The sequence below is a fragment of the Salmo salar genome, chromosome ssa17, assembly GCF_905237065.1.
Source record: "Salmo salar chromosome ssa17, Ssal_v3.1, whole genome shotgun sequence".
Taxonomy (NCBI): domain Eukaryota; kingdom Metazoa; phylum Chordata; class Actinopteri; order Salmoniformes; family Salmonidae; genus Salmo; species Salmo salar.
Genome location: NC_059458.1, coordinates 9,720,216 through 9,746,111, shown reverse-complemented (window position 1 = coordinate 9,746,111; position 25,896 = coordinate 9,720,216). Strand labels below are relative to the sequence as shown.

Below are 25,896 nucleotides of genomic sequence, written 5' to 3'. Positions count from 1 at the left end.
CATGAGAACATATGAAAGCTGGTGGTTCCTTTTAACATGAGTCTTCAATATTCCCAGGTAAGATATTTTAGGTTGTAGTTATTATAGGAATTATAGGACTATTTCTCTATACGATTTGTATTTCATATACCTTTGACTATTGGATGTTCTCATAGGCACTTTAGTATTTCCAGTGTAACATTATAGCTTCTGTCCCTCTCCTCGCTCCTACCTGGGCTCGAACCAGGAACACATCGACAACAGCCACCCTCGAAGCAGCGTTACCCATGTAGAGCAAGGGGAACAACTACTCTAAGTCTCAGAGCGAGTGACGTTTGAAACGCTATTAGCGCGTACCCCGCTAACTAGCTAGCCATTTCACATCGGTTACACCAACCTCATCTTGGGAGTTGATAGGCTTGAAGTCATAAACAGCGCAATGCATTACGAAGGGCTGCTGGCAAAACGCACGAAAGGGCTATTTTGAATGAATGCTTACGAGCCTGCTGGTGCCTACCATCGCTCAGTCAGACTGCTCTATCAAATCATAGACTTAATTATAATATAATAACACACAGAAATACGAGCCTTAGGTCATTAATATGGTTGAATCCGGAAACTATCATCTAGAAAACAAACGTTATTCCTGTTACATTGCACAAACCTCAGTGTTATGTCGTCATAATTACGTAAAATTCTGACAAATTACCCAAAGTGTTGCATATACCCTGACTGCGTGCAATGAACGCAAAATGACACAATTTCACCTGGTTAATATTGCCTGCTAACCTGGATTTCCTTTGGCTAAATATGCAGGTTTAAAAATATATACTTCTGTGTATTGATTTTAAGAAAGGCATTGATGTTTATGGTTAGGTACAGTCGTGCAACGATTGTGCTTTTTTTGCAAATGCGCTTTTGTTAAATCATCCCCGTTTGGCGAAGTCGGCTGTCTTTGTTAGGAAGAAATAGTCTTCACAGTTCGCAACGAGCCAGGCGGCCCAAACTGCTGCATATACCCTGACTCTGTTTGCAAGAGAAGTGACACATTTTCCCTAGTTAAAAGAAATTCATGTTAGCAGGCAATATTAACTAAATATGCAGGTTTAAAAATATATGCTTGTGTATTGATTTTAAGAAAGGCATTGATGTTTATGGTTGGAGCAACGTGTACCTAAGCGATTATATGCAACGCAGGACAGGCTAGATAAACTAGTAATATCATCAACCATGTGTAGTTAACTAGTGAATATGATTGATTGATTGTTTTTTATAAGATAAGTTTAATGCTAGCTAGCAACTTACCTTGGCTTCTTACTGCATTCGCGTAACCTCGTGGAGTGCAATGTAAAGCAGGTGGTTAGAGCGTTGGACTAGTTAACCGTAAAGTTGCAAGATTTAATCCCTGAGCTGACAAGGTAAAAATCTGTTGTTCTGCCCCTGAACAAGGCAGTTAACCCACTGTTCCTAGGCCGTCATTGAAAATAAGAATGTGTTCTTAACTGACTTGCCTAGTTAAATAAAGGTAAAAAAAAATAAAAATAATAATACATTTTTTTTTTTTTTAAATCGGCCAAATCGGCGTCCAAAAATACCGATTTCCGATTGTTATGAAAACTTGAAATCGGCCCTAATTAATCGGCCATTCCGATTAATCGGTCTAATTTCCATACTTTTGCCATTCTCAGGGCCACATCGTGGTTTAGTTTGTGTGTGTGTATGTACATATGCACGTGTGTGTGTGTACACAATCCACTCCTTCTCTTCACTCTTCCACCGTAACCTTCCTCTAACCCTCTACCCACACACCTATTCAGCCCCCAGCTCTCTGGGATACACATATTAGAGAGTAGACATTTCACCATCTAATTACAAGTGGCCACCTCCACACTACCTCCACCCTGCCTGGATCTCTGATCTCTCTAAGGCCGAGTCCCAAAGGGCACCCTTTATAGTGCACTACTGTTGACCAGGGCCTATTGGACTATGGTCAAAAGTAGTGCACTATATAGGGAATAGGGTGCCATTTGGGACTAGGTCCTCTAAGGCTCCTGTTACAACAGGCTGCCAGGAGGCATCTGATAGGGCATCCCTAGGGGCCAGGCGACTGGCCTGTGTAAGACACACTCAAAGGAGAGCCTGATGTACTGTAGTCACTCCACTGTTCTCCTTCCTGTTCCTAAAGCTAACAAAGGATACTGTGTGCGCTGGAGACATACTGTGTCAGCCTGCTTTGCTTAGAAAGAATTAGCTTGTAGGCAGGTTGATTTGTATTTGTTTTTGGAATGTTTAGAATATGGATTTTCATAGAAGTTAGAATTTTTTCAGGAATGTTGTCTAAGATATTGATTTGCATGGTAGTTAGAATGTTGTTTAGAATATTGGTTTGTATTGGACTTAGAAGGTCAAAGGATGCTGTGTGCGCTGGAGACATAGCTACTACTCTGTGCTAGAGGTCTTCATGGATCTACCCGAACCCGATTACCCTTGATCCGACCGGGATCCAGAATGTTGTAGTTAAACCTCAGATCCCTGTGTAAAAATATGTGAAATACAGTCCCTAAACAACAAATGCAAATGTCATACATTTACGTTTTATTATCTTAAATGATTCTCAGTGGGTTCCCTTTCATTAAACTAAACGTGTCAAAATATCATTTTTTTTGGTCAAAACCGCATTTTCGCTCCATGACAACGAGCCACTGCAGGTTAAATAGGCTACTGTTGTGGGAGATGAAGAGGAGGACGCAGCGGGAAAGAGTGATAGCCTATAGGGAAAGGGTTGCCTTAATCACACAGCCTTTTGGTTACTGGCCCAACGGTCTAACCACAAGGCTACCTGCTGCCCCATAGGCTATATAAAGGGTTGCCCATATTCTTAAGACCTGAGCGATAAATATTTTAAAAAATGTGGGCTTGCCTATTTAGTAGGCTATATTTGCAATTATCTTTTCTTTATTTAATTTGAGTTTGCTGACTAATATGAATTGACTTGAGTGATAAGCTATTTGTCAGCATGCCCTAGTTTCGGGGCTTTCGCTCAAAATAAATTTGACTATAATGTGGAGTTACCGACACATTCTTTCTGATCGTCTTCAATAAAGAAACATTTTGACCCAAGTTAATCAGCTCGTGTTGTGTGCATGTGTACACTGATAACCTATGCCTATCGACAGAAAACATTATAGCCTTATGTTACAAGGCTGCCAATTTATTGATTGTGTAAGGCATGGTATAAGAAATATCAGGACAACTTCTCTCTTCAATTATAAATGTTTAATTAACTCTCCGGACAGTAGGCCAACATGTTCTCTTAAATCGCAATGGTTGGAAATGAAATGGGAATACAGGAGACTCCATCCTTCCTTGGCCTATTTTCATTTTAGGCTTGCTGGTCAAACAGGCTAAAACCTACCTTTTTTAGTTTCAATCAACTATAGGGTATACTAAGAAAATACTAAGCTGGACACCACAAATAAATTATTTTAGATAGGCCTGCAACCAAAAATGCATGTTCACTGCCAGACAAGTCCAAAAAATTGCTGACTTGCAGGGCAATAAAGCTGCATTTTTTTATGTTTCGGTTCCATGTGGGTCGGATACAGATCAGACCAAATTTGGATCGAATTCTCTCTCAACTCTGATATGTATTGGTGGATCTGGTCCACTAAGATCCGAAACAGATTTTTTTTAAATGATCGGATCCTGACGGGTTGGAAATTTGCGTATTCAATTTTGGGATCTGAGAAGGTCTCTTCTCTGTACCAGCCTGCTTTGCTTAGAAATAATTAGCTTTGAGGCAGAAATGGCTGCCTTGGTGGCAGGTTGATTTCTATAGGAGTCGGAGCCTCGGGGAGAGGTGTGACTGTTAGAATGTTGTTTGTATCACTATTATTAGTTTTTAAAAGTGAAGAGATGGTTGTTGCTGTAGCCAGGTCACAGAGAAAGCGCATTCTTTAACTTCCGTGACCTGGACGTATGCGAACCCATTCTCTTAAAAGATGGATACCACCAAGGCACTGTCGAATGCTCCTGCATTCAATCCTTTCTCCAGACAGCAATGGCTTGATAATGAGTGGTGCCAGCGTAGTTTGCCACTACCTGAGCACACCTGGGAGCAGCTTGGAAGGATGTACGTGCGCGGGTGAGAGGAAAGCTGCTGTTCCTGTCTCTTGTTCCTAGCTTCAGTTTAAACGGCAGCCCGGCCGCTGCCTGTCATTAGGGGCTCGTCGGGGAGGATGACGCAATCGATGCTTGATCAAACTGGTTATCCCCTCCCGCTGTCTGCTGTCGCCTGAATCCTATCCTTCACTACTGCATTTTTCTTTCTATGAGCAGTGGGAAATGTATCTTAGGAGTACGAGCCTAGTTTAGGAATGTTCTCCATTCAAACGTTTAGGTGTGACAGCTCAGGAAATTGTTGCAAACATTAGGCCTACCTAAAGCATTATAATCAAGATTTCTCAATCTCTTATTTGATATTATGGATTTTCTTTACTATATATTGCCACCAACCCAAAGAATATCCGTGATTACAGTTTTGAGAATGAAATGAAGGCATGAGTCATCTTTCATCTCTCAGTGGATACTAGTTTCCATCATTCTCCCTGAAACGTATTTCTGCGTCCCCTTTTTCTCTATTGCATAGTGCGCTACTTTTGACCAAAGCCCTAAGCGCCCTAGTCAAAAGGAATGCACTTTATAGGGAATAGGGTGCCATTTGGGACACAGAGCTCTCTGCTCATCTTCCTTTGTGAGAGAGATCATGTTGATCCAACAGTACACTCTCTCCGTTTGTTTTGCTCGGAAGTGTTTTTGAGTCGGTGTACTCCAGCGAGGAGCCATCTCTTATCAGCAATGAGCTCCTTGCCTGACATAATTTCCTGTGATTTCACTTTGAAGGAGGACTCTTTAATTGTTATAAGCATGGAACAAACCTTTATGATGTCTTTATAATAGGTTATGGCTGTTATTTAATCCAAATCATTTTAAGGAGACGGTAATAAGACATTATAAGGGACCATGCAAGTCTTACAATGCGTTATAACCACAACATAATGCATTACCTGTCAGCATTGAAGTGTTACCAGATATTGTTTTCATGTTGTCTATGTGTCATCAACGTTTAAAAGAGTACATTGCAGATTAGAGGCAGCGGTCCCAGATACAATAATAATGTAGTACTTTGTTTCCTTTAACCCTGTTTTGAGAATGTCAACATAGAGATCTATAGTGAGGCCAGGTTATGTACTGTGTACAATACACAGTGTAGACTACAGTATGTACAGTAGTAGGGTCTCGCTGACTGGTGGTTTTCTTACTGTGTGTTTCAGGACAAGAAGACCTACCTAGACATCATCCACACCTACACGGAGGTGCACGCCACCGTGCACGGTACCAGCACTGTGCACTTGCCCAGCTACGTGAGAAACTACGGCATCCTGAGCGGCCGGGATCTGCAGTTCCTCCTCAGGGAGACCAAGGTGAGAGCAACACACACACACACACACACACACACACACACACACACACACACACACACACACACACACACACCAGAGTTGAAGAATCCTGCCCTAAAGAGAGGAACCACACTTGCTACGCTGTAGGACTCAGGGGCATAGGTACCAAATCATTACTACGGAGTGACGGGATTGCTCATAAAAAAGCATTGGTTCCTGATGAGATAGAAGAAATACTTTATTAATCCCCAATGGGAAGTTGGTTTGTCAGTCAACAGCATGTACACAGTCACAAACACAACACAATCAACAGCATGTACACAGTCACAAACACAACAATCAACAGCATGTACACAGTCACAAACACAACAATCAACAGCATGTACACAGTCACAAACCACAACAATCAACAGCATGTACACAGTCACAAACACAACAATCAACAGCATGTACACAGTCACAAACACAACACAACAATCAACAGCATGTACACAGTCACAAACACAACAATCAACAGCATGTACACAGTCACAAACACAACACAACAATCAACAGCATGTACACAGTCACAAACACAACAATCAACAGCATGTACACAGTCACAAACACAACACAACAATCAACAGCATGTACACAGTCACAAAAACAACAAACAATCAACAGCATGTACACAGTCACAAACACAACAATCAACAGCATGTACACAGTCACAAACACAACAATCAACAGCATGTACACAGTCACAAACACAACACAACAATCAACAGCATGTACACAGTCACAAACACAACACAACAATCAACAGCATGTACACAGTCACAAAAACAACACAACAATCAACAGCATGTACACAGTCACAAAAACAACACAACAATCAACAGCATGTACACAGTCACAAAAACAACACAACAATCAACAGCATGTACACAGTCACAAACACAACAATCAACAGCATGTACACAGTCACAAACACAACACAACAATCAACAGCATGTACACAGTCACAAACACAACACAACAATCAACAGCATGTACACAGTCACAAACACAACACAACAATCAACAGCATGTACACAGTCACAAAAACAACACAACAATCAACAGCATGTACACAGTCACAAACACAACACAACAATCAACAGCATGTACACAGTCACAAACACAACACAACAATCAACAGCATGTACACAGTCACAAAAACAACACAACAATCAACAGCATGTACACAGTCACAAACACAACACAACAATCAACAGCATGTACACAGTCACAAAAACAACACAACAATCAACAGCATGTACACAGTCACAAAAACAACACAACAATCAACAGCATGTACACAGTCACAAACACAACACAACAATCAACAGCATGTACACAGTCACAAACACAACACAACAATCAACAGCATGTACACAGTCACAAACACAACAATCAACAGCATGTACACAGTCACAAACACAACAATCAACAGCATGTACACACAGTCACAAACACAACAATCAACAGCATGTACACACAGTCACAAACACAACAATCAACAGCATGTACACAGTCACACACAAAAAACAATCAACAGCATGTGCACAGTCACAAACACAACACAACAATCAACAGCATGTGCACAGTCACAAACACAACAATCAACAGCATGTACACAGTCACACAGAAAAAACAATCAACAGCATGTACACACAGTCACAAACACAACAATCAACAGCATGTACACACAGTCACAAAAACAACACAACAATCAACAGCATGTGCACAGTCACAAAAACAACACAACAATCAACAGCATGTACACACAGTCACAAACACAACACAACAATCAACAGCATGTACACAGTCACAAAAACAACACAACAATCAACAGCATGTACACACAGTCACAAAAACAACACAACAATCAACAGCATGTACACACAGTCACAAAAACAACACAACAATCAACAGCATGTACACACAGTCACAAGAAAAAAACAATCCACAGCATGTACACAGTCACAAAAACAACACAACAATCAACAGCATGTACACACAGTCACAAAAACAACACAACAATCAACAGCATGTACACACAGTCACAAAAACAACACAACAATCAACAGCATGTACACACAGTCACAAGAAAAAAACAATCCACAGCATGTACACAGTCACAAAAACAACACAACAATCAACAGCATGTGCACAGTCACAAGAAAAAAACAATCAACAGCATGTACACACAGTCACAAAAACAACACAACAATCAACAGCATGTACACACAGTCACAAAAACAACACAACAATCAACAGCATGTACACACAGTCACAAAAACAACACAACAATCAACAGCATGTACACACAGTCACAAAAACAACACAACAATCAACAGCATGTACACACAGTCACAAAAACAACACAACAATCAACAGCATGTACACACAGTCACAAAAAAAACACAACAATCAACAATAAGTAGTAAAAACAAAAGTCCTATAGTTGAAGTGGGATGATTATTCAACAGAGAATTTTATGAGCAGTTTGCTCATAATAGCAGTGAGCTGAACGCCACAGAATGTTCTAATACGTACACACCCCCTGTGACTTCACTATGCATCCCAGTGAAGGTTTCTGATTTTACTCAGTGTCAAGGCGAGTGTCGGCATCTCTCAGCACTTCATCATTAGTCATAGTGATTTCTCCCAGAGTGCCTCAGCAGGGCCGTATGCTAGCCAGGAACTCCGTTCATGTCATGCCCAGACCTGCCACTGCTCTTGACACAATGCAACTGCTCAAGATTCACTTCTTCTGAAGCACCTCCAACCACACTGCCTGTTTTCTAGCCACGCAACTCGTCCCAGGACTGTTTGTACTGTACAGCCCAACGACCCTCTGAAGCTCCAACAGAACTGCCTGTTCTCAATCCACACAACTGGTCTGTTTGTACTGTACAGCCCAACGACCCTCTGAAGCTCCAACAGAACTGCCTGTTCTCAATCCACACAACTGGTCTGTTTGTACTGTATAGCCAACTCATATGGTGGTGCATACAGACAGATCTGGGACCAAGCTATACCTGTCCTAAATAGTCTGAAAAGAGGCTGTGATTATGTGCACGCCTGTCAGGAGAAACTGTGGACAATCCGGAAATCAAACCAGCAAGCGTCAAGCTTGAAAAGAGAGCGTTATCAGAGATCTTTGGAAGGAGAGAGAGAGGGGGAGGAGATCTTTGGAAGGAGATGGAGAGAGTGAAGGAGATCTTTGGAAGGAGAGAGAGAGAGTGAAGCAGATCTTTGGAAGGAGAGAGAGAGAGGGGGGAGGAAATCTTTGGAAGGAGAGAGAGAGGGGGAGGAGAACTTTGGAAGGAGAGAGAGAGGGGGGAGGAGAACTTTGGAAGGAGAGAGAGAGGGGGAGGAGATCTTTGGAAGGAGAGAGCGAGTGGAGGAGATCTTTGGAAGGAGAGAGGGAGCAGGGAGAGATCTATGGAAGGAGAGAGAGAGAGGGTGGAGGAGATCTATGGAAGGAGAGAGAGAGTGGAGGAGATCTTTGGAAGGAGAGAGAGAGAGTGGAGGAGATCTTTGGAAGGAGAGAGAGAGAGTGGAGGAGATCTTTGGAAGGAGAGAGTGGAGGAGATCTTTGGAAGGAGAGAGTTATCAGAGATCTTTGGAAGGAGAGAGAGGGTGGAGGAGATCTTTGGAAGGAGAGAGAGAGAGTGGAGGAGATCTTTGGAAGGAGAGAGAGAGAGAGTGGAGGAGATCTTTGGAAGGAGAGAGAGAGTGGAGGAGATATTTCGAAGGAGAGAGAGAGGGGGAGGGGATCTTTGGAAGGAGAGAGAGAGGGGGAGGAGATCTTTGGAAGGAGAGAGAGAGGGGGAGGAGATCTATGCAAGGAGAGAGAGAGAGAGAGAGGGTGGAGGAGATCTTTGGAAGGAGAGAGAGGGTGGAGGAGATCTTTGGAAGGAGAGAGAGAGTGGAGGAGATCTTTGGAAGGAGACAGAGAGAGTGGAGGAGATCTTTGGAAGGAGAGAGAGAGAGTGGAGGAGATCTTTGGAAGGAGAGAGAGAGTGGAGGAGATCTTTGGAAGGAGAGAGAGAGAGAGAGTGGAGGAGATCTTTGGAAGGAGAGAGAGGGGGAGGAGCTCTTTGGAAGGAGAGAGGGAGCAGGGAGAGATCTATGGAAGGAGAGAGAGAGAGGGTGGAGGAGATCTATGGAAGGAGAGAGAGAGTGGAGGAGATCTTTGGAAGGAGATAGAGAGAGTGGAGGAGATCTTTGGAAGGAGAGAGAGAGTGGAGGAGATCTTTGGAAGGAGAGAGAGAGTGGAGGAGATCTTTGGAAGGAGAGAGTGGAGGAGATCTTTGGAAGGAGAGAGTTATCAGAGATCTTTGGAAGGAGAGAGAGAGAGAGTGGAGGAGATCTTTGGAAGGAGAGAGAGAGAGAGTGGAGGAGATATTTCGAAGGAGAGAGAGAGGGGGAGGAGATCTTTGGAAGGAGAGAGAGAGGGGGAGGAGATCTATGGAAGGAGAGAGAGAGAGAGTGGAGGAGATCTTTGGAAGGAGAGAGAGAGAGAGTGGAGGAGATCTTTGGAAGGAGAGAGAGAGTGGAGGAGATATTTCGAAGGAGAGAGAGAGGGGAGGGGATCTTTGGAAGGAGAGAGAGAGGGGGAGGAGATCTTTGGAAGGAGAGAGAGAGGGGGAGGAGATCTATGCAAGGAGAGAGAGAGAGAGGGTGGAGGAGATCTTTGGAAGGAGAGAGAGGGTGGAGGAGATATTTCGAAGGAGAGAGAGAGGGGGAGGAGATCTTTGGAAGGAGAGAGAGAGGGGGAGGAGATCTATGGAAGGAGAGAGAGAGAGAGTGGAGGAGGTATTTGGAAGGAGAGCGAGTGGAGGAGATCTTTGGAAGGAGAGAGAGGGAGGAGATCTATGGAAGGAGAGAGAGAGAGAGGGTGGAGGAGATCTTTGGAAGGAGGGATAGGGTGGAGGAGATCTTTGGAAGGAGAGAGTAAGTGGAGGAGATCTTTGGAAGGAGAGAGAGGGTGGAGGAGATCTTTGGAAGGAGAGAGAGAGGGTGGAGGAGATCTTTGGAAGGAGAGAGAGGGTGGAGGAGATCTTTGGAAGGAGAGAGAGAGTGGAGGAGATCTTTGGAAGGAGAGAGAGAGTGGAGGAGATCTTTGGAAGGAGAGAGAGAGTGGAGGAGATCTTTGGAAGGAGAGAGAGAGAGAGTGGAGGAGATCTTTGGAAGGAGAGAGAGAGAGAGTGGAGGAGATCTTTGGAAGGAGAGAGAGAGAGAGGAGGAGATCTTTGGAAGGAGAGAGAGAGTGGAGATCTTTGGAAGGAGAGAGAGTTATCAGAGATCTTTGGAAGGAGAGAGAGAGTGGAGGAGATCTTTGGAAAGAGCGAGAGAGAGAGGAGGAGGTATTTGGAAGGAGAGAGAGAGAGAGAGAGAGAGAGAGAGAGGAGATCTTTGGAAGGAGAGAGAGAGAGTGAAGGAGATCTTTGGAAGGAGAGAGAGAGTGGAGGAGATCTTTGGAAGGAGAGAGGGAGAGTGGAGGAGATCTTTGGAAGGAGAGAGAGTGTGGAGGAGATCTTTGGAAGGAGAGAGAGAGGGTGGAGGAGATCTTTGGAAGGAGAGAGAGTGTGGAGGAGATCTTTGGAAGGAGAGAGAGAGTGGAGGAGATCTTTGGAAAGAGCGAGAGAGAGAGGAGGAGGTATTTGGAAGGAGAGAGAGAGAGAGAGAGAGAGAGAGAGAGATAGGAGGAGATCTTTGGAAGGAGAGAGAGAGAGTGAAGGAGATCTTTGGAAGGAGAGAGAGAGTGGAGGAGATCTTTGGAAGGAGAGAGAGAGAGTGAAGGAGATCTTTGGAAGGAGAGAGAGAGTGGAGGAGATCTTTGGAAGGAGTAGATATTTGGAAGGAGAGAGAGAGGGGGGAGGAGATCTTTGGAAGGAGAGAGAGAGGGGGAGGAGATCTATGGAAGGAGAGAGAGAGAGAGTGGAGGAGGTATTTGGAAGGAGAGAGAGTGGAGGAGATCTTTGGAAGGAGAGAGAGGGGGAGGAGATCTATGGAAGGAGAGAGAGAGAGAGAGGGTGGAGGAGATCTTTGGAAGGAGGGATAGGGTGGAGGAGATCTTTGGAAGGAGAGAGTAAGTGGAGGAGATCTTTGGAAGGAGAGAGAGGGTGGAGGAGATCTTTGGAAGGAGAGAGAGTGTGGAGGAGATCTTTGGAAGGAGAGAGAGAGTGGAGGAAATCTTTGGAAGGAGAGAGAGAGAGTGGAGGAGATCTTTGGAAGGAGAGAGATTGGAGATCTTTGGAAGGAGAGAGAGAGTGGAGGAGATCTTTGGAAGGAGAGAGTGGAGGAGATCTTTGGAAGGAGAGAGAGAGAGAGAGAGAGAGGAGGAGATCTTTGGAAGGAGAGAGAGATAGTGGAGGAGATCTATGGAAGGAGAGAGAGAGTTATCAGAGATCTTTGGAAGAAGAGAGAGAGAGAGTGGAAGAGATCTTTGGAAGGAGAGAGAGTGGAGGAGATCTTTGGAAGGAGAGAGAGGGGGAGGAGATCTATGGAAGGAGAGCGAGAGCGAGAGGGTGGAGGAGATCTTTGGAAGGAGGGATAGGGTGGAGGAGATCTTTGGAAGGAGAGAGTAAGTGGAGGAGATCTTTGGAAGGAGAGAGAGGGTGGAGGAGATCTTTGGAAGGAGAGAGAGTGTGGAGGAGATCTTTGGAAGGAGAGAGATTGGAGATCTTTGGAAGGAGAGAGAGAGAGTGGAGGAGATCTTTGGAAGGAGAGAGTGGAGGAGATCTTTGGAAGGAGAGAGAGAGAGAGAGAGAGAGAGGAGGAGATCTTTGGAAGAAGAGAGAGATAGTGGAGGAGATCTATGGAAGGAGAGAGAGAGTTATCAGAGATCTTTGGAAGAAGAGAGAGAGAGTGGAAGAGATCTTTGGAAGGAGAGAGTGGAGGAGATCTTTGGAAGGAGAGAGAGAGAGAGAGAGAGGAGGAGATCTTTGGAAGGAGAGAGAGATAGTGGAGGAGATCTATGGAAGGAGAGAGAGAGTTATCAGAGATCTTTGGAAGAAGAGAGAGAGAGAGTGGAAGAGATCTTTGGAAGGAGAGAGAGTGGAGGAGATCTTTGGAAGGAGAGAGAGGGGGAGGAGATCTATGGAAGGAGAGAGAGAGCGAGAGGGTGGAGGAGATCTTTGGAAGGAGGGATAGGGTGGAGGAGATCTTTGGAAGGAGAGAGTAAGTGGAGGAGATCTTTGGAAGGAGAGAGAGGGTGGAGGAGATCTTTGGAAGGAGAGAGAGTGTGGAGGAGATCTTTGGAAGGAGAGAGATTGGAGATCTTTGGAAGGAGAGAGAGAGAGTGGAGGAGATCTTTGGAAGGAGAGAGTGGAGGAGATCTTTGGAAGGAGAGAGAGAGAGAGAGAGAGAGAGAGAGGAGGAGATCTTTGGAAGGAGAGAGAGATAGTGGAGGAGATCTATGGAAGGAGAGAGAGAGTTATCAGAGATCTTTGGAAGAAGAGAGAGAGAGTGGAAGAGATATTTGGAAGGAGAGAGTGGAGGAGATCTTTGGAAGGAGAGAGAGAGAGAGAGAGGAGGAGATCTTTGGAAGGAGAGAGAGAGTGGAGGAGATCTTTGGAAGGAGAGAGTGGAGGAGATCTTTGGAAGGAGAGAGAGAGATTGGAGGAGATCTTTGGAAGGAGAGAGAGAGATTGGAGGAGATCTTTGGAAGGAGAGAGAGAGATTGGAGGAGATCTTTGGAAAGAGAGAGATTGGAGGAGATCTTTGGAAGGAGGGAGAGAGAGTGGAGGAGATCTTTGGAAGGAGAGAGAGAGTGGAGGAGATCTATGGAAGGAGAGAGAGAGTGGAGGAGATCTTTGGAAGGAGAGAGAGAGAGGGGGAGATCTTTGGAAGGAGAGAGAGGGGGGGATCTTTGGAAGGAGAGAGAGGGGGGAGGAGATCTTTGGAAGGAGAGAGAGGGGGGGGAGATCTTTGGAAGGAGAGAGATTGGAGATCTTTGGAAGGAGAGAGAGAGAGTGGAGGAGATCTTTGGAAGGAGAGAGTGGAGGAGATCTTTGGAAGGAGAGAGAGAGAGAGAGAGAGAGAGAGAGAGGAGGAGATCTTTGGAAGGAGAGAGAGATAGTGGAGGAGATCTATGGAAGGAGAGAGAGAGTTATCAAGATCTTTGGAAGAAGAGAGAGAGGGGGAGGAGATCTTTGGAAAGAGAGAGAGAGAGAGGAGGAGGTATTTGGAAGGAGAGAGAGAGAGGGGGAGATCTTTGGAAGGAGAGAGAGAGAGGGGGAGATCTTTGGAAGGAGAGAGAGAGTGGAGGAGATCTTTGGATGGAGAGAGGGGGGAGAAGGTGGAGGAGATCTTTGGAAAGAGAGAGGGAGAGGGTGAAGGAGATCTTTGGAAGGAGAGAGAGAGAGTGGAGGAGATCTTCAAGATCTTCTCATTAACCTGGTTTTTGGAAGCCCGGAGGGAGCGCTAATGAATTGCCATAAATCCAGACCTTAGCAGCAGTATTGTGTTGTTGAGATAACAAGAAGAATGAGGCAAGGTGTTTTCCAGCCACGCTTTCCTCCCTGCTCCTCTTTATGAATAAAGCATTTACCTGCTAACAGATTGCTTGTGTTAATTGCTCCCCCGAGATTTTTGGCAAAACAACACGGAATACATAGATACAGTATAAAACAGGGCAGGGGTGGAAGGCACTGTATAGAGTTGGCAATGAACCAGCATTATACTACCCTAGTATAATATTGTATGGCATTGGTATTAAGACAAGCATTTTGCTACACTCGCAATGACATCCGCTAAACACGTGTATGTGACCAATAAAATGTGATTTGATTTGAATGCTTTGGCTGTAGCTAATGGGGATCCTAATTAAATACCAAATCTCACAAAACGTAGACTACCTTGCGTTTACAACTGTATCGAAGACAGGGCTCATGTTGATCTAAGGTCCTAATTATCTCTTTATGACAGAATTCAACTTTGTACCTAGAAGGAAGTACAGTAGGCTACGATTATTGTCCTCCCGCTCTTCATGCAATTTGCATGTTCCCTGTGTGGAATGTGGTTTGACCTTGGGTTGTTTCCATAGCCAGCATATCCTTTAGACCAGTCGAACGTGTTCATCTCCTCTGTCATGCTATGGCCAAGTGCCCTTCTATTGAAATAACCGTCCAAGATGAAGCATTGGTCTGGAGTAGGGTGACGTTGCCCCTACACTCTGATCTTGGGTCTGTTTTGCTTTTTCCCCCACTAATGGTTATGGTTAAGATGCAGGGAGGGTAAGCTGACCCTAGAACAAAATTAAATCAGACTTTATTTGTCCAGTGCACAGCTTAGTACAGTAGCATGCTTGCTTGCAAGCATCTATTCTGTCACTAGGGGAAACTTCACTCCAGATTCATGCTATTGCAAAAGGGCCCTTCTGTTGAAATAACAGTCCAAGGTATAACATTAGTCTGCTGTATTTAGTGCTGGATCACTGGATTTTCTCTCCTAGGTCTCTGCCTTCTTTATACTGGCATATGACCACATTATTCTTCTGAAGTTGTTCAAGTACTGTATTTCATCGAAGGTCACTGTATTCGCTGCTCTTCCCTTTCACATCGCTAGCTACCTTTTCAAAGTGATATCTGAAGCACTTACAACGAGCCTGGTTGCCTCTCACCTTCTCACCATCCCCTATATAGATTCCTTCTCACAATATCCATTTAGCATATGCTACGCTATGCTTTTGTATGCTGTGCTATGCTACACTGTCTGAGAGGAGTTTGATCTATAAATAGCAGCTGTTTGTCAGGCCTGTGGGCTCACTGGGCTGCACTCTTGCCTGGGAGGAAGCACCACCAGTCAGCCTCTGCTGCCACCTGTTGACGAAACACTGAAAGCTGCAGTCAATACTGTGTCCCACTGCTGTTCAGTGTTTACATTGGGGTTCTCCGGTTCTGGGGAGCTACTGTCCTGGGACTGTGGGCTTTTGCTCCAGCTTGTCACTAACACACCTTTTTTAAGTAACCCTGATAAGGATTTCACTCTGGACCATGATTAGCTGAGTTAGATGTGTTACTGCAGGGCTGGAACAAGACCCTGCACACACAGTAGCTGTTAAGGAGAGTAGTGAGGTACAGTGGCTGAGGAGAAGGATGATATGGGTATAGACTGAAGAGAAGGATGATATGGGTATAGACTGAAGAGAAGGATGATATGGGTATAGACTGAAGAGAAGGATGATATGGGTATAGACTGAGGAGAAGGGATGGTATGGGTATAGACTGAAGAGAAGGATGATATGGGTATAGACTGAAGAGAAGGATGATATGGGTATAGACTGAAGAGAAGGATGATATGGGTATAGACTGAAGAGAAGGATGATATGGGTATAGACTGAAGAGAAGGATGATATGGGTATAGACTGAAGAGAAGGATGATATGGGTATAGACTGAAGAGAAGGATGATATGGGTATAGACTGAAGAGAAGGGATGGTATGGGTATAGACTGAAGAGAAGGATGATATGGGTATAGACTGAAGAGAAGGATGATATGGGTATAGACTGAAGAGAAGGGATGATATGGGAGAGTCCGTGTACAGCAGTGTTGCCAACAGTGGGCTGAACTAAAGAGACCGTCTGTCTCCCCAGGCATGGCCGGCACTGACCCGGTGGGATCTGGCTCTCGCCGACTCACAGACCAGCCATTGTGGCCGTCGCCGGCCCTCCGCTATAACAACCCCAGCTCCAACGGCTCTCTTTTTACTAATGGGGCCTCAGACAAACACATTATTGTGGCACGCTTCACGGACTAGTCACCTCTGGTTCCAGCATGTTAGAAGAGCCTCTCAGATATTTGCTTTGGTCATCCAGCTCAATGGGTTTCCTATTATCCTTTGTGTGTATGGAGTCTTTGTTGTGATGATTGGCACGGCCTCTTCTCTCCAAGGACAGGAGCGTATCTGTGTGATGAGCGTGTTTCATGACGAGAGCTAGTAGTACAGGTAATACAAGTACTGCAGCTACTGTACTTGTCTCAGTGCTGAGTAGTGCTTGAACCAGATGGGTTAGTACATAAAACAATACACACTTATTTACACAGTCTGTCCATTTCTGCTGGCTTTGCCAATGTTCTGCTTTTCTTTATTGCTCCAATTTATTTTTACGTTTTATCCCTGGCATGCATATGCATTTTTTCCAAGTAAAAACAGGTCAGGGGTTTCAAGCCCATGAGTCTCATATCCAGAGACCAATCCTAACAACACCACAAGCCTTACTTCCTCCTCTGGTCATTGTTTGTCAGTGCACGTGTGTGTGCACGTCTTCACTCTACCATGTTGTGTGAACTCCGCGTTTAGCCTCTCCTTGGGCCGACACCACACACACACACCACACTAAAGCGACTGAGATCTTGTGGCTGTGCTTACCAGACAGGAGAAGCCCTCTTTTACGAGCCAGTTTTATAGCAGAACACTTAGGAATGGTTAAGAACCAATAAAAGCAGGCTGGGTATGCTGCTGGTGCAGAGCAAAAAGACAAAGACAAGGCTGTGGGAATTCTGCAATCGTTTTTTTTCTCTTCCTGGCACTGATTCTGCTGATGGGGTCAATTTCAAATAAGAGTCTACTTGCAATAACTGTGATATGTAGTTGTTGTTTCCTACTGAACTTAGTTGAATGCATTGATTGTAAGTTGCTCTGGACAATAGCGTCTGCTAAATGTCAATGTAAATGTAATGCTCTTTTTCTCCACAGCTGTTTGTTGGCCTGTCCTTCCCCTACGAAGGCCCCGCCCCCCTAGAGGCCATAGCCAATGGCTGTGCCTTCCTCAACCCCAAGTTCACCCCTCCCAAGAGCAGCAAAAACACGGACTTCTTCAAGGGCAAGCCCACCCTGAGAGAGGTGAGAGGCGCCACTCTGCCCAGGGATCCCCCAGTCAAAGTGTGTGTGTGTGTGAGGGAGAGAGAGAGACATAACCTAGTCCTCTATTCACTTCTGTGCTATTACCTCTCCTTTCTTTTATTCATGACAGGTCCTCTGTAATAAGTCAGTCTGGTGTTTGAAGGATAGGGTCTAGTTTGTTGAGCGTGTGCGCACAGTACTTCTTCATCTGTGATGTGACTCGACTTCAATGCTCTCCTATTGAAGTGAACTACTGTGTCATGTCTGTTTTGATTCTGTCCTGCGTTTCTGTTTTTAGCCTGCCAAGGGACTAAAGATAAAAAAAATAACTGTCTATTTATTAGCTGACTAGCCAATTCAGCCAATATGACTTCAGTATTGTCTGGATAAGAGCAGCTGCCAAACCTGCTAAATGACTGAAATATGAACGTGAATAAATAATAAAACATATATATTGTGCGTTTTCTTCAGCTTGCCAAAAGTATTTTCATGGCAGTCGGAAGAAATTCAATAAAAATGTGTTCCCATGCAGTTGACCTCCCAGCACCCATATGCTGAGGTGTATATTGGCCAGCCCCACGTGTGGACGGTGAACATCGACAACCCTGCAGAGGTGGACAGAGCCATCCGCTCAATCCTCAGTCAGAAGGTACCCTTAAAACACACACACACACACAATACATGTTTCCCTGCTCGCATTCTCTCCTTTCTATTCTTTTAGCACAGTCTGAAATGAAAACTCTCCCAGTCTCATTTCCTAATGCCTCGGGTACACATACGCTTGTACCAGTCAGAGAAGCAGAGAGCGTGATCACAAATTCCAAGGGGGCTCGATTAGAATAGATGAATAAGAGGAATTCACAGAGAGATGAATTGAGAATAGCAAAGTGAGAGCTTTTCTTTCTCTCTCCCCTCACTGGGCCCGTGCATATTTAAGTCCAGGGGCAAGCAGACCTCGTGTTTGTGTCCCCAATGGCACCCTATTCCCTATGTAGTGCACTACTCTATGGGCTCTGGTCAAAAGTAGTGCGCTATGTAAGGATTAGGGAATATGGTGCCATTGGGGACACAGACCTCGTGTTCTTCTGCAGGGGTGCCGGAACAATGGGTTTTTCATTAGAGAAGGCTACTGTGTCTCGTATGGTTTCTGACCAGTGTCCAGACCAACAGCCCTCAGCTTCATTTTCTCTCTCTGGATGTGCCCCAATGGCACCCTGTTCCCTTTTATAGTGCACTGCTTTTGACCAGGGCCCTATGGGCTCAGGCTCTGGTCAAAAGTAGTGCATTATATAGGGAATAGGGTGTGATTTATCATGCAACCTCTGTCTCCACTCTCTACGGCTGAGAGCATAGAATGTTATTCCACCAATCACAAATTGATCTCAAAGGTTAGTTGACCAATTAGTGTTTCACAGCACCATATCTGAAGTTGTTTCGATAGAACAAGGATGCAGCTCAGTAGTTTGTCTCACTGAGTTTTGCTCTGTTGACTACAGAACGTAATGACTATAGTGTGTGTGGAGTTCTCGCTGAGATCCTCGGCACTACTGTAGGTAGTTGTGTATATATTTCAGGAATGTGTCCGTCTAGAAGACCTCAGTCAGGGTTGGAGAGTTCTGACACGCACATGCCCACATCTCTCTCTTCTCTCTCTTTCTCTTTTCTCTCTCTTTCTCTCTTCTCTCTCTTTCTCTCTTTCTCTTTTTCTCTTTTTCTCTCTTCTCTCTCTTTCTCTCTTTCTCTTTTTCTCTTTTTCTCTCTTTTTCTCTCTCTTTCTCTCTTCTCTCTCTCTCTTCTCTCTTTCTCTTTCTCTTTTCTCTCTCTTTCTCTTTTCTCTCTCTTTCTCTCTTCTCTCTCTCTTCTCTCTCTTTCTCTTTTCTCTCTCTTTCTCTCTCTCTCTTTCTCTTTTCTCTCTCTTTCTCTCTTCTCTCTCTTTTTCTCTCTCTTTCTCTCTTTCTCTCTCTCTTCTCTCTCTTTCTCTTTTTCTCTCTTTCTCTCTTCTCTCTCTTCTCTTTTCTCTCTCTTTCTCTCTTCTCTCTCTTTTCTCTCTCTTTCTCTCTTCTCTCTCTTTCTCTTTTTCTCTCTTTCTCTCTTCTCTCTCTCTTCTCTTTTCTCTCTCTTTTTTCTCTTTCCTCTCTCTTTCTCTTTTCTCTCTTTCTCTCTTCTCTCTTTCTCTTTTCTCTCTCTTTTTTCTCTTTCTCTTTTCTCTCTTCTCTCTCTCTCTCTTTTCTCTCTTTCTCTTTTTCTCTCTTTCTCTTTTCTCTCTCTTTTTTCTCTTTCTCTTTTCTCTCTTTCTCTCTCTTTTCTCTGTCTTTCTCTCTTCTCTTCTCACTGACCCACTACAGTACCTGTCCCACCATAGGCACATCTAAATCAGGCACATTCTCTAAGCAAGCTGACTGGCATTCTACAGCCTATGTGCTTTATGTCCAGCTGTAGCCTGACCCTGTGTTTTCCATCCTCAGATCGAGCCCTACCTGCCCTATGAGTTCACCTGTGAGGGGATGCTGCAAAGAGTCAACGCCTTCATTGAGAATCAGGTACGACCTCACTATAACTGTCCTCTCCATTCTCCGATACAGCAGTCAGAGCCTTTACATGCTATTATGCTGACCCTAACTGTCATTTTTTGGCTCGCTTTCCAGTAAGTACAGTTCGGTACAAGATCAGCATAGTTTTGTTACACACTGCTTATTTCTATCATGGTTTAGGCAGGGAAAGGCTTGCTAACTATGCCTCTCTGATTGCTTAGGCGGACTGGCGCCAGGGCCCGTATTAACAAAGTATCTCAGAGTAGGAGTGCTAGGATCAGTTTTACGGCATCATAAATAAGAGGGGTGACCTGATCCTAGATCACTATTCCTACTCTGAGACGCTTCTTGATTACAGGCCCAGATATGTTAACGAGGCAGCTTGGCTCCCTTTTAACCAACTGAGCTTTGCTTTCTTTCTTACTATTGTCCATTTTAGTATCTTAGTGTGGAAAGGGTATCAGAGCCTCTGGAGTATTCTACAGTGCATTTTCACTGGAAAAAGGAACTCCTTCCTGTTTCAGGTTAGAGCCCAAATGTCCTCTCCTTCTCCTACCATCTCTCTATTTGTCATGCCCATGCGTACTATATCTCTGTCTTGTAGGGTATATCATCTTTCTATGAGGTTCTTATCTTGGTGTTGACTTTGTAGCTACTGACGACAGCATGCAGCTGCTTCTCTCTTCATCGACTGTGGACAGATTGGGTTCTGAATGTATCTTTTTTGCAGAGTTTTAAAGTTCGAGGGGTGACAGACTTGGCTGTGTCCGTTGCTCTCTCCCTCCCTCTCTCCCTCTGCATCTGTCCTGCTGCACTTTGTGACAACTGCTGATGTAAAAAAAAAGGGCTTTCTAAAATACATTTGATTGAGCCTGTCTGCATGAAGAGACGTCCCTATGCACACAGGAGAAATGTCATTTTACACACGGTGAACAAAGAAGCTGTCAATAGTGTGCCGCCTGTCCTATAGACGGATATTGCTACAACAATGGCTACAGTGCAGCCACAATATGAGCTGTTGTCATTTTGTAATGCAACTATTCCACGTTCTATCTTTCATTCACTCGTTCTTGTATTTTGACTATTCAATACTGATTGTGAAATGACTTCAATATAACTCTCCGGTGTTCTCTCTCCCTGTCCCCTCTTTCTTCCCTCCCTCTAGGATTTCTGCCATGGCCAGGTGATGTGGCCTCCCCTCAGTGCTCTGCAGGTGAAGCTGGCTGAGCCGGGGAGCTCCTGTAAGCAGGTGTGCCAGGAGCAGCAGCTCATCTGCGAGCCATCCTTCTTCCAGCACCTCAACAAGGACAAGGACCTGGCCCGGTGAGTGTGTGCACCTACAGTACACCTTAACCTGTACGCACACTCGTGCGCTCGCACACACACACACACACACACACACAAATGCACGTCTGACACATGGATTTTGCTTTCTACCCAACAGATGGCAGTATAGCATAAATAGACATTCAATACCTGTCTGCCGCTGTGCTGAATTTGGCTCACTAGAGGTCCCTTTATGACGTTTCAGAAACAAAATGATAGACAGATATCAGAGGGAAACATCATTTATTGCAGTTGTCAAATGTCAACTTAAGCAATTTCAAATGAAACTCACTGGTCAGTGTCAGAATGGGTATCGAGACGTCAGGACTCAATGTAATTGCTGTATCAGGCTGTGTCCAGGCTGTATCACATCCGGCCGTGGTTGAGAGTCCCATAGGGCGGCGCACAATTGGCCCAGCATCGTCCGGGTTTGGCCCGGGTAGGCCGTCATTGTAAATAAGAATTTGTTCTTAACTGACTTGCCTAGTTAAATAAAGGTTACATTTTTTTTTAACGTTTTTAAAAAATGGGGATCTTGTGAAGGAATTTTCTCTTTGATCTGCAGTGCATCGTAGCAGACACAGTGATAATGAATCTGTCTGCCTGTCCTGACTGTGTCGGCCTGTCTTTCTACCTGCTTGCCTGTCTGACAGTGTCTGTCCATCTGTCTCTTTCTGTCTGTCTATATGATATCCCAGATGTTTATGTACAGATACATTTCTATTTGTTCTGTGTATATTGTGTCTTATGTACTCCCGGCAGCATAATTCATATCCCTGTGTGGACAATGAAGTAGAATTTCATATTTCCCATTTTCTGTCTGAGGTTCGGCATGGACTGCCAGACGGTGGAGTCGTCGGGCGACACGGTGGTGCCTGCGTACAGCGACTCACGTCACCACTGCGTCTTCCAGTCGGACCTGCTGCTGTTCAGCTGCGCCGGCGCCCACCCCTCCCTCAAACGCGTCTGCCCCTGCCGGGACTACATGAAGGGCCAGGTGGCGCTGTGCAAAGGCTGCCTATAGCCCCTGTCTGTCTGGGTGTGTGGAGAGGATTGGACCCCGTCTCCTTCCAGAGCGCTGCAGGGAATGGGGGGTTGGGGACCGCTTGACTCCTCCCCCTGGCTCCACACCTGCAGTCCTGCAGCCTAACTCCTCCCACAGCCAGGCCTCTGGAGGGAGGAAGAGCAGCCTGGGAACCAGACAACCAGGAGACATCTGTATTATTTATGTCTGTTTTTAATCGCCTGAGCTTTGACCTTTAAGGCATTTTGATCAGCTTGTCAAGACAGACACAGCATCGGCAGCAAACTGTGGAAATTGAAATGGTGGACAGAAAGAGGCCAGTGAGCTATATACATACTCTGGGAACTAGGAATGTCAATGAAACAGTTTTCAGTAAGGCACGGGGCAGGAGGAAAGGAGGGTACAGAAAAAAAGAGACATTGCGCATCGGCCTGAATTACTTGAATCAATGGGAGTCGCTGTATATTTGAGGCAGAGCGCATGGCAACAGAGCTCCCTACTGCCCCTAGGATGTGTGGCAGTGGGTGGTACTGCAGTCGGTGGCCCAGTGAATCCACCCACTGTATCTCTCCAAGCTTGTAGTCGCATTGTGGGACCAACAGGCTGGTGTGTCGCCACACTCGGCATGCTTTCCTTTCTGCCCCCTGTCCCCTTTTATCTTTCAACTCTTTTAGCTATGTAGGCTTGCACTGGAGACCCATAAGGGGCCGCCCCAGGCAATAAGGCTCTGTTTCAATGTCCACACTAGCGTACTACTTAGGATGAAGCAATGCCCATGGCATGTATTCTGAATGGTATGCTCCAATGGAAAGTTTCCCATAGACCCTGATCTATGGTCAGTTTTACATTTCCCTTATTTATGGTTACGATTGGGGGAGTGGAAGCTGATCCTAGATCTGTACCTAGGGGAAACTTGACCAAAAGGAACGCTAGTGTGAAGAAGAAGAAGACGCGGAGCCAGTTTTACACTGTAACTGTACCGCTCCCCATAGTCGCATCTGGACAGGGGAGCGGGTCAGATGTAGATATAATGTTGATTTTTAAATGTTCCAAATCGCAAATCACTTTTAAACCTGAGGCATTGTCCCTCGCGGACATTCCCAACTACACCTCACACACACACACCGTCCACCATGGCTCCTCTGTAGCCCTGCATGGTAGATTGACCCTCCTCATGTTTCCGATGTACAGACTAGAGGCTGAGTTTTCAGCTCGCACACATTCACAGCCACACACACACCTGACTGACCAGTTGGGGTGTGCTGGGGAAAAGAGGTGTGTGTGTGCAAAATAATTGCCAGAAGCTAATGAAAATAATCATTTCTCATTGATCAATTTCAATCAAATGTTTTAAAAAAAAAAAATGGATAATCAGGTCAGATCAGTCACATGCTGCATGTGACGGGGAGTCTGTGTGACATAGATGACATAGTGTTGTACTGTTCTGTAGACAGTAGAACACCACAGCTGTAGTGGGTAAGGGTCCCCTGGCAGATCAAACATCAGTCAGCTCAATCACCGGTATCACATAGGACCATTGCCTTGACCACCATAGATTTATCGGGAAAATATTCTAAAGCGATATATTGATCATGAATATTTGTATTATAGATATTTAAATCTTTATGTATACAGTCGACTGAAAGATCCACACACACACAAACAGAATTTATATGGATGTACTGTAAGTTATAGCTCTTGACAGAGCAACACACACACCTGCAACTTTACTTGTTTCCTTCGTTTGGAGATCGTTTAGGATCCTAATTTGCCTGCCAATTTTTATTTTATTTTTAAGCATCAATAAAAGTTTGAATTAGTAGTCCTTGTTGTGAATGGAAATAATGCACTACTTTAACCTATTTAGTGAAGTTTAACAAAATATATGACTAATACTGTATATTCTTCATATGGGTTTTAAATTATTTTGAAATGTATTTTGTATACAGATCTTTCTCTGTGTTTGCTGAATTGTTTCTTTTTATTTATAGAAAAGGAGTTTTCTTTTTACAGAGGGTCATTTTATTTATCGAAGAAATAATATAACGTGGACATTCAAGTTGTTTGTCCAATCTGACTCCAACCTCCAGCAACAGTGATGAGAGAGAATGAGAAATTGCAAAGATAATATCCAAATGCTTTGGCAACATGGCTGCAAAAGGAATAGGGTGTCATTTCAGACACGCCTTGAGACCGTCCACTTAGACACTGATGAAATGTGTTGGACTGGACAGTAGTGACATAGACATCTCTCTCCTCTCATCACTGTGCTTTCGGGGTGATGATGACATCGGGACAAAAGCAGCCCACACATTTTTATTTTTATTGTAAATGCCAGCAAGAACCTCGTGATGTTTTTATTTTCAGATCTTAATGCAAACCATTTGCACATTTTGTCAATATAGATACGTTGTCTTTTAGATGGTCACTTACGTTTTATGACTAGCTTTTCTTTCTCCGTACTGTCCAGATCAGTTTTTATTACGTTTGTGTCTACGATCTGCAGCCAAGCTACCGTTTTAAAAAGTACATGACGTGCCTTTTGATGGCTATTACTAGACCGCTTATCGTACCTGCCCAATAGATCTACCGGACCGAGTGCCAGAGAGAATTGTTAGTGAGATCACATAGTTTGCTAGAAGGATGTTTCTTATAACATTTACTGTAAAGGTAAACAGTAATTGGATGTGTTGGACTTTGTGGTGATGGTTAAAACAAATGTCTCTTAAATGCTGTTGTGGACATGTTTACCGAAGACTTTTAGTGGAATAAAATACAGTATATGAAAGCATCTGCTTCTTTGTGGCAGTGGCCTTGTTCTACTCGTGTTAGAAGAGTCAGGCTTATGTTGTCAACTGTTTCCTTCCTTTCATTGGTTGTTATGAATACATGAGGGGTCTTTGAGAACCAATATAAACAGCCTCTGTAATTGTCTTTTAAATTGGTTTGTCCTAAAACAGTTAATGGAACTCAAAACGATAGCTGAAAGGAAGATGTGTTATGGCCATGAGAACATTTCCTTAAGTCTCTTTAACCCAACACCGAATGTCTCCGTTGTCAAATCTGCATTTGCATTCATGTGTATCCATTATGACTTTTCTTTTTCAATCTCAACCTTGTTTTAAGCTATCATGGTGAAGCTAAAGCAACGATTGTTCTGGGACTAAATTATGACTGTACAAAAAAAAATCAACATTTTGTTTTCACAGTTGCTGACAATTAAGGGGGATATAACTTTATTTTTCAATAAACCTTTTTCTGTGACAAATGGTCTGTATTGTGTGTTTTATCGAAATGTACGTTGTTTACACTACAGGTATAACATTTACATTCGCACATAAAACTACATACTTCATGACTGAGTGGCCTATATTGTCCTGAGGCTCAGCTGTGCGTGTCTGTTTGCAAACGGGAGTAGTCCGCCTTTCTGTTGAAATGTTTTCCTAACAGTTGATTGTGTAAAGCCTATGCAAATCTTAACTGCTGCCATCTCAAAAACTTTGAGACCACTGAACCACATTGTGCATACATTACAAACCAAATCATTTGAGGTTTCGATTCAATCCGTAGCGCTGAAGTTCCACGTTGTAGCCTGATTGACATTTAAAGGCAATGTTCCCCCATTAGTGGAGACTGCATTCACGGTAAACGCTGCTGCATACAGTATGTCGGCCCAATGGGAAATGACCTTTAC

At 44.3% G+C, this 25,896-nt stretch overlaps 1 protein-coding gene across 1 annotated transcript in view; it reads left to right on the top strand.

Moving 5' to 3' along the window:
• The window catches only part of LOC106575089 (alpha-1,6-mannosylglycoprotein 6-beta-N-acetylglucosaminyltransferase A), a 141,286-nt gene extending 115,816 nt beyond the window's left edge, over nucleotides 1-25,470 (top strand). The window contains exons 12-17 of the mRNA XM_014151270.2: nucleotides 5,313-5,462; nucleotides 17,175-17,321; nucleotides 17,854-17,970; nucleotides 19,787-19,861; nucleotides 21,018-21,175; nucleotides 22,004-25,470. Of these exons, the coding sequence (XP_014006745.1) occupies nucleotides 5,313-5,462; nucleotides 17,175-17,321; nucleotides 17,854-17,970; nucleotides 19,787-19,861; nucleotides 21,018-21,175; nucleotides 22,004-22,202 (846 nt within the window). The 3' untranslated portion in view covers nucleotides 22,203-25,470. The remainder of the gene's footprint in view (nucleotides 1-5,312; nucleotides 5,463-17,174; nucleotides 17,322-17,853; nucleotides 17,971-19,786; nucleotides 19,862-21,017; nucleotides 21,176-22,003) is intronic.
• Nucleotides 25,471-25,896: the final 426 nt, after the last annotated feature.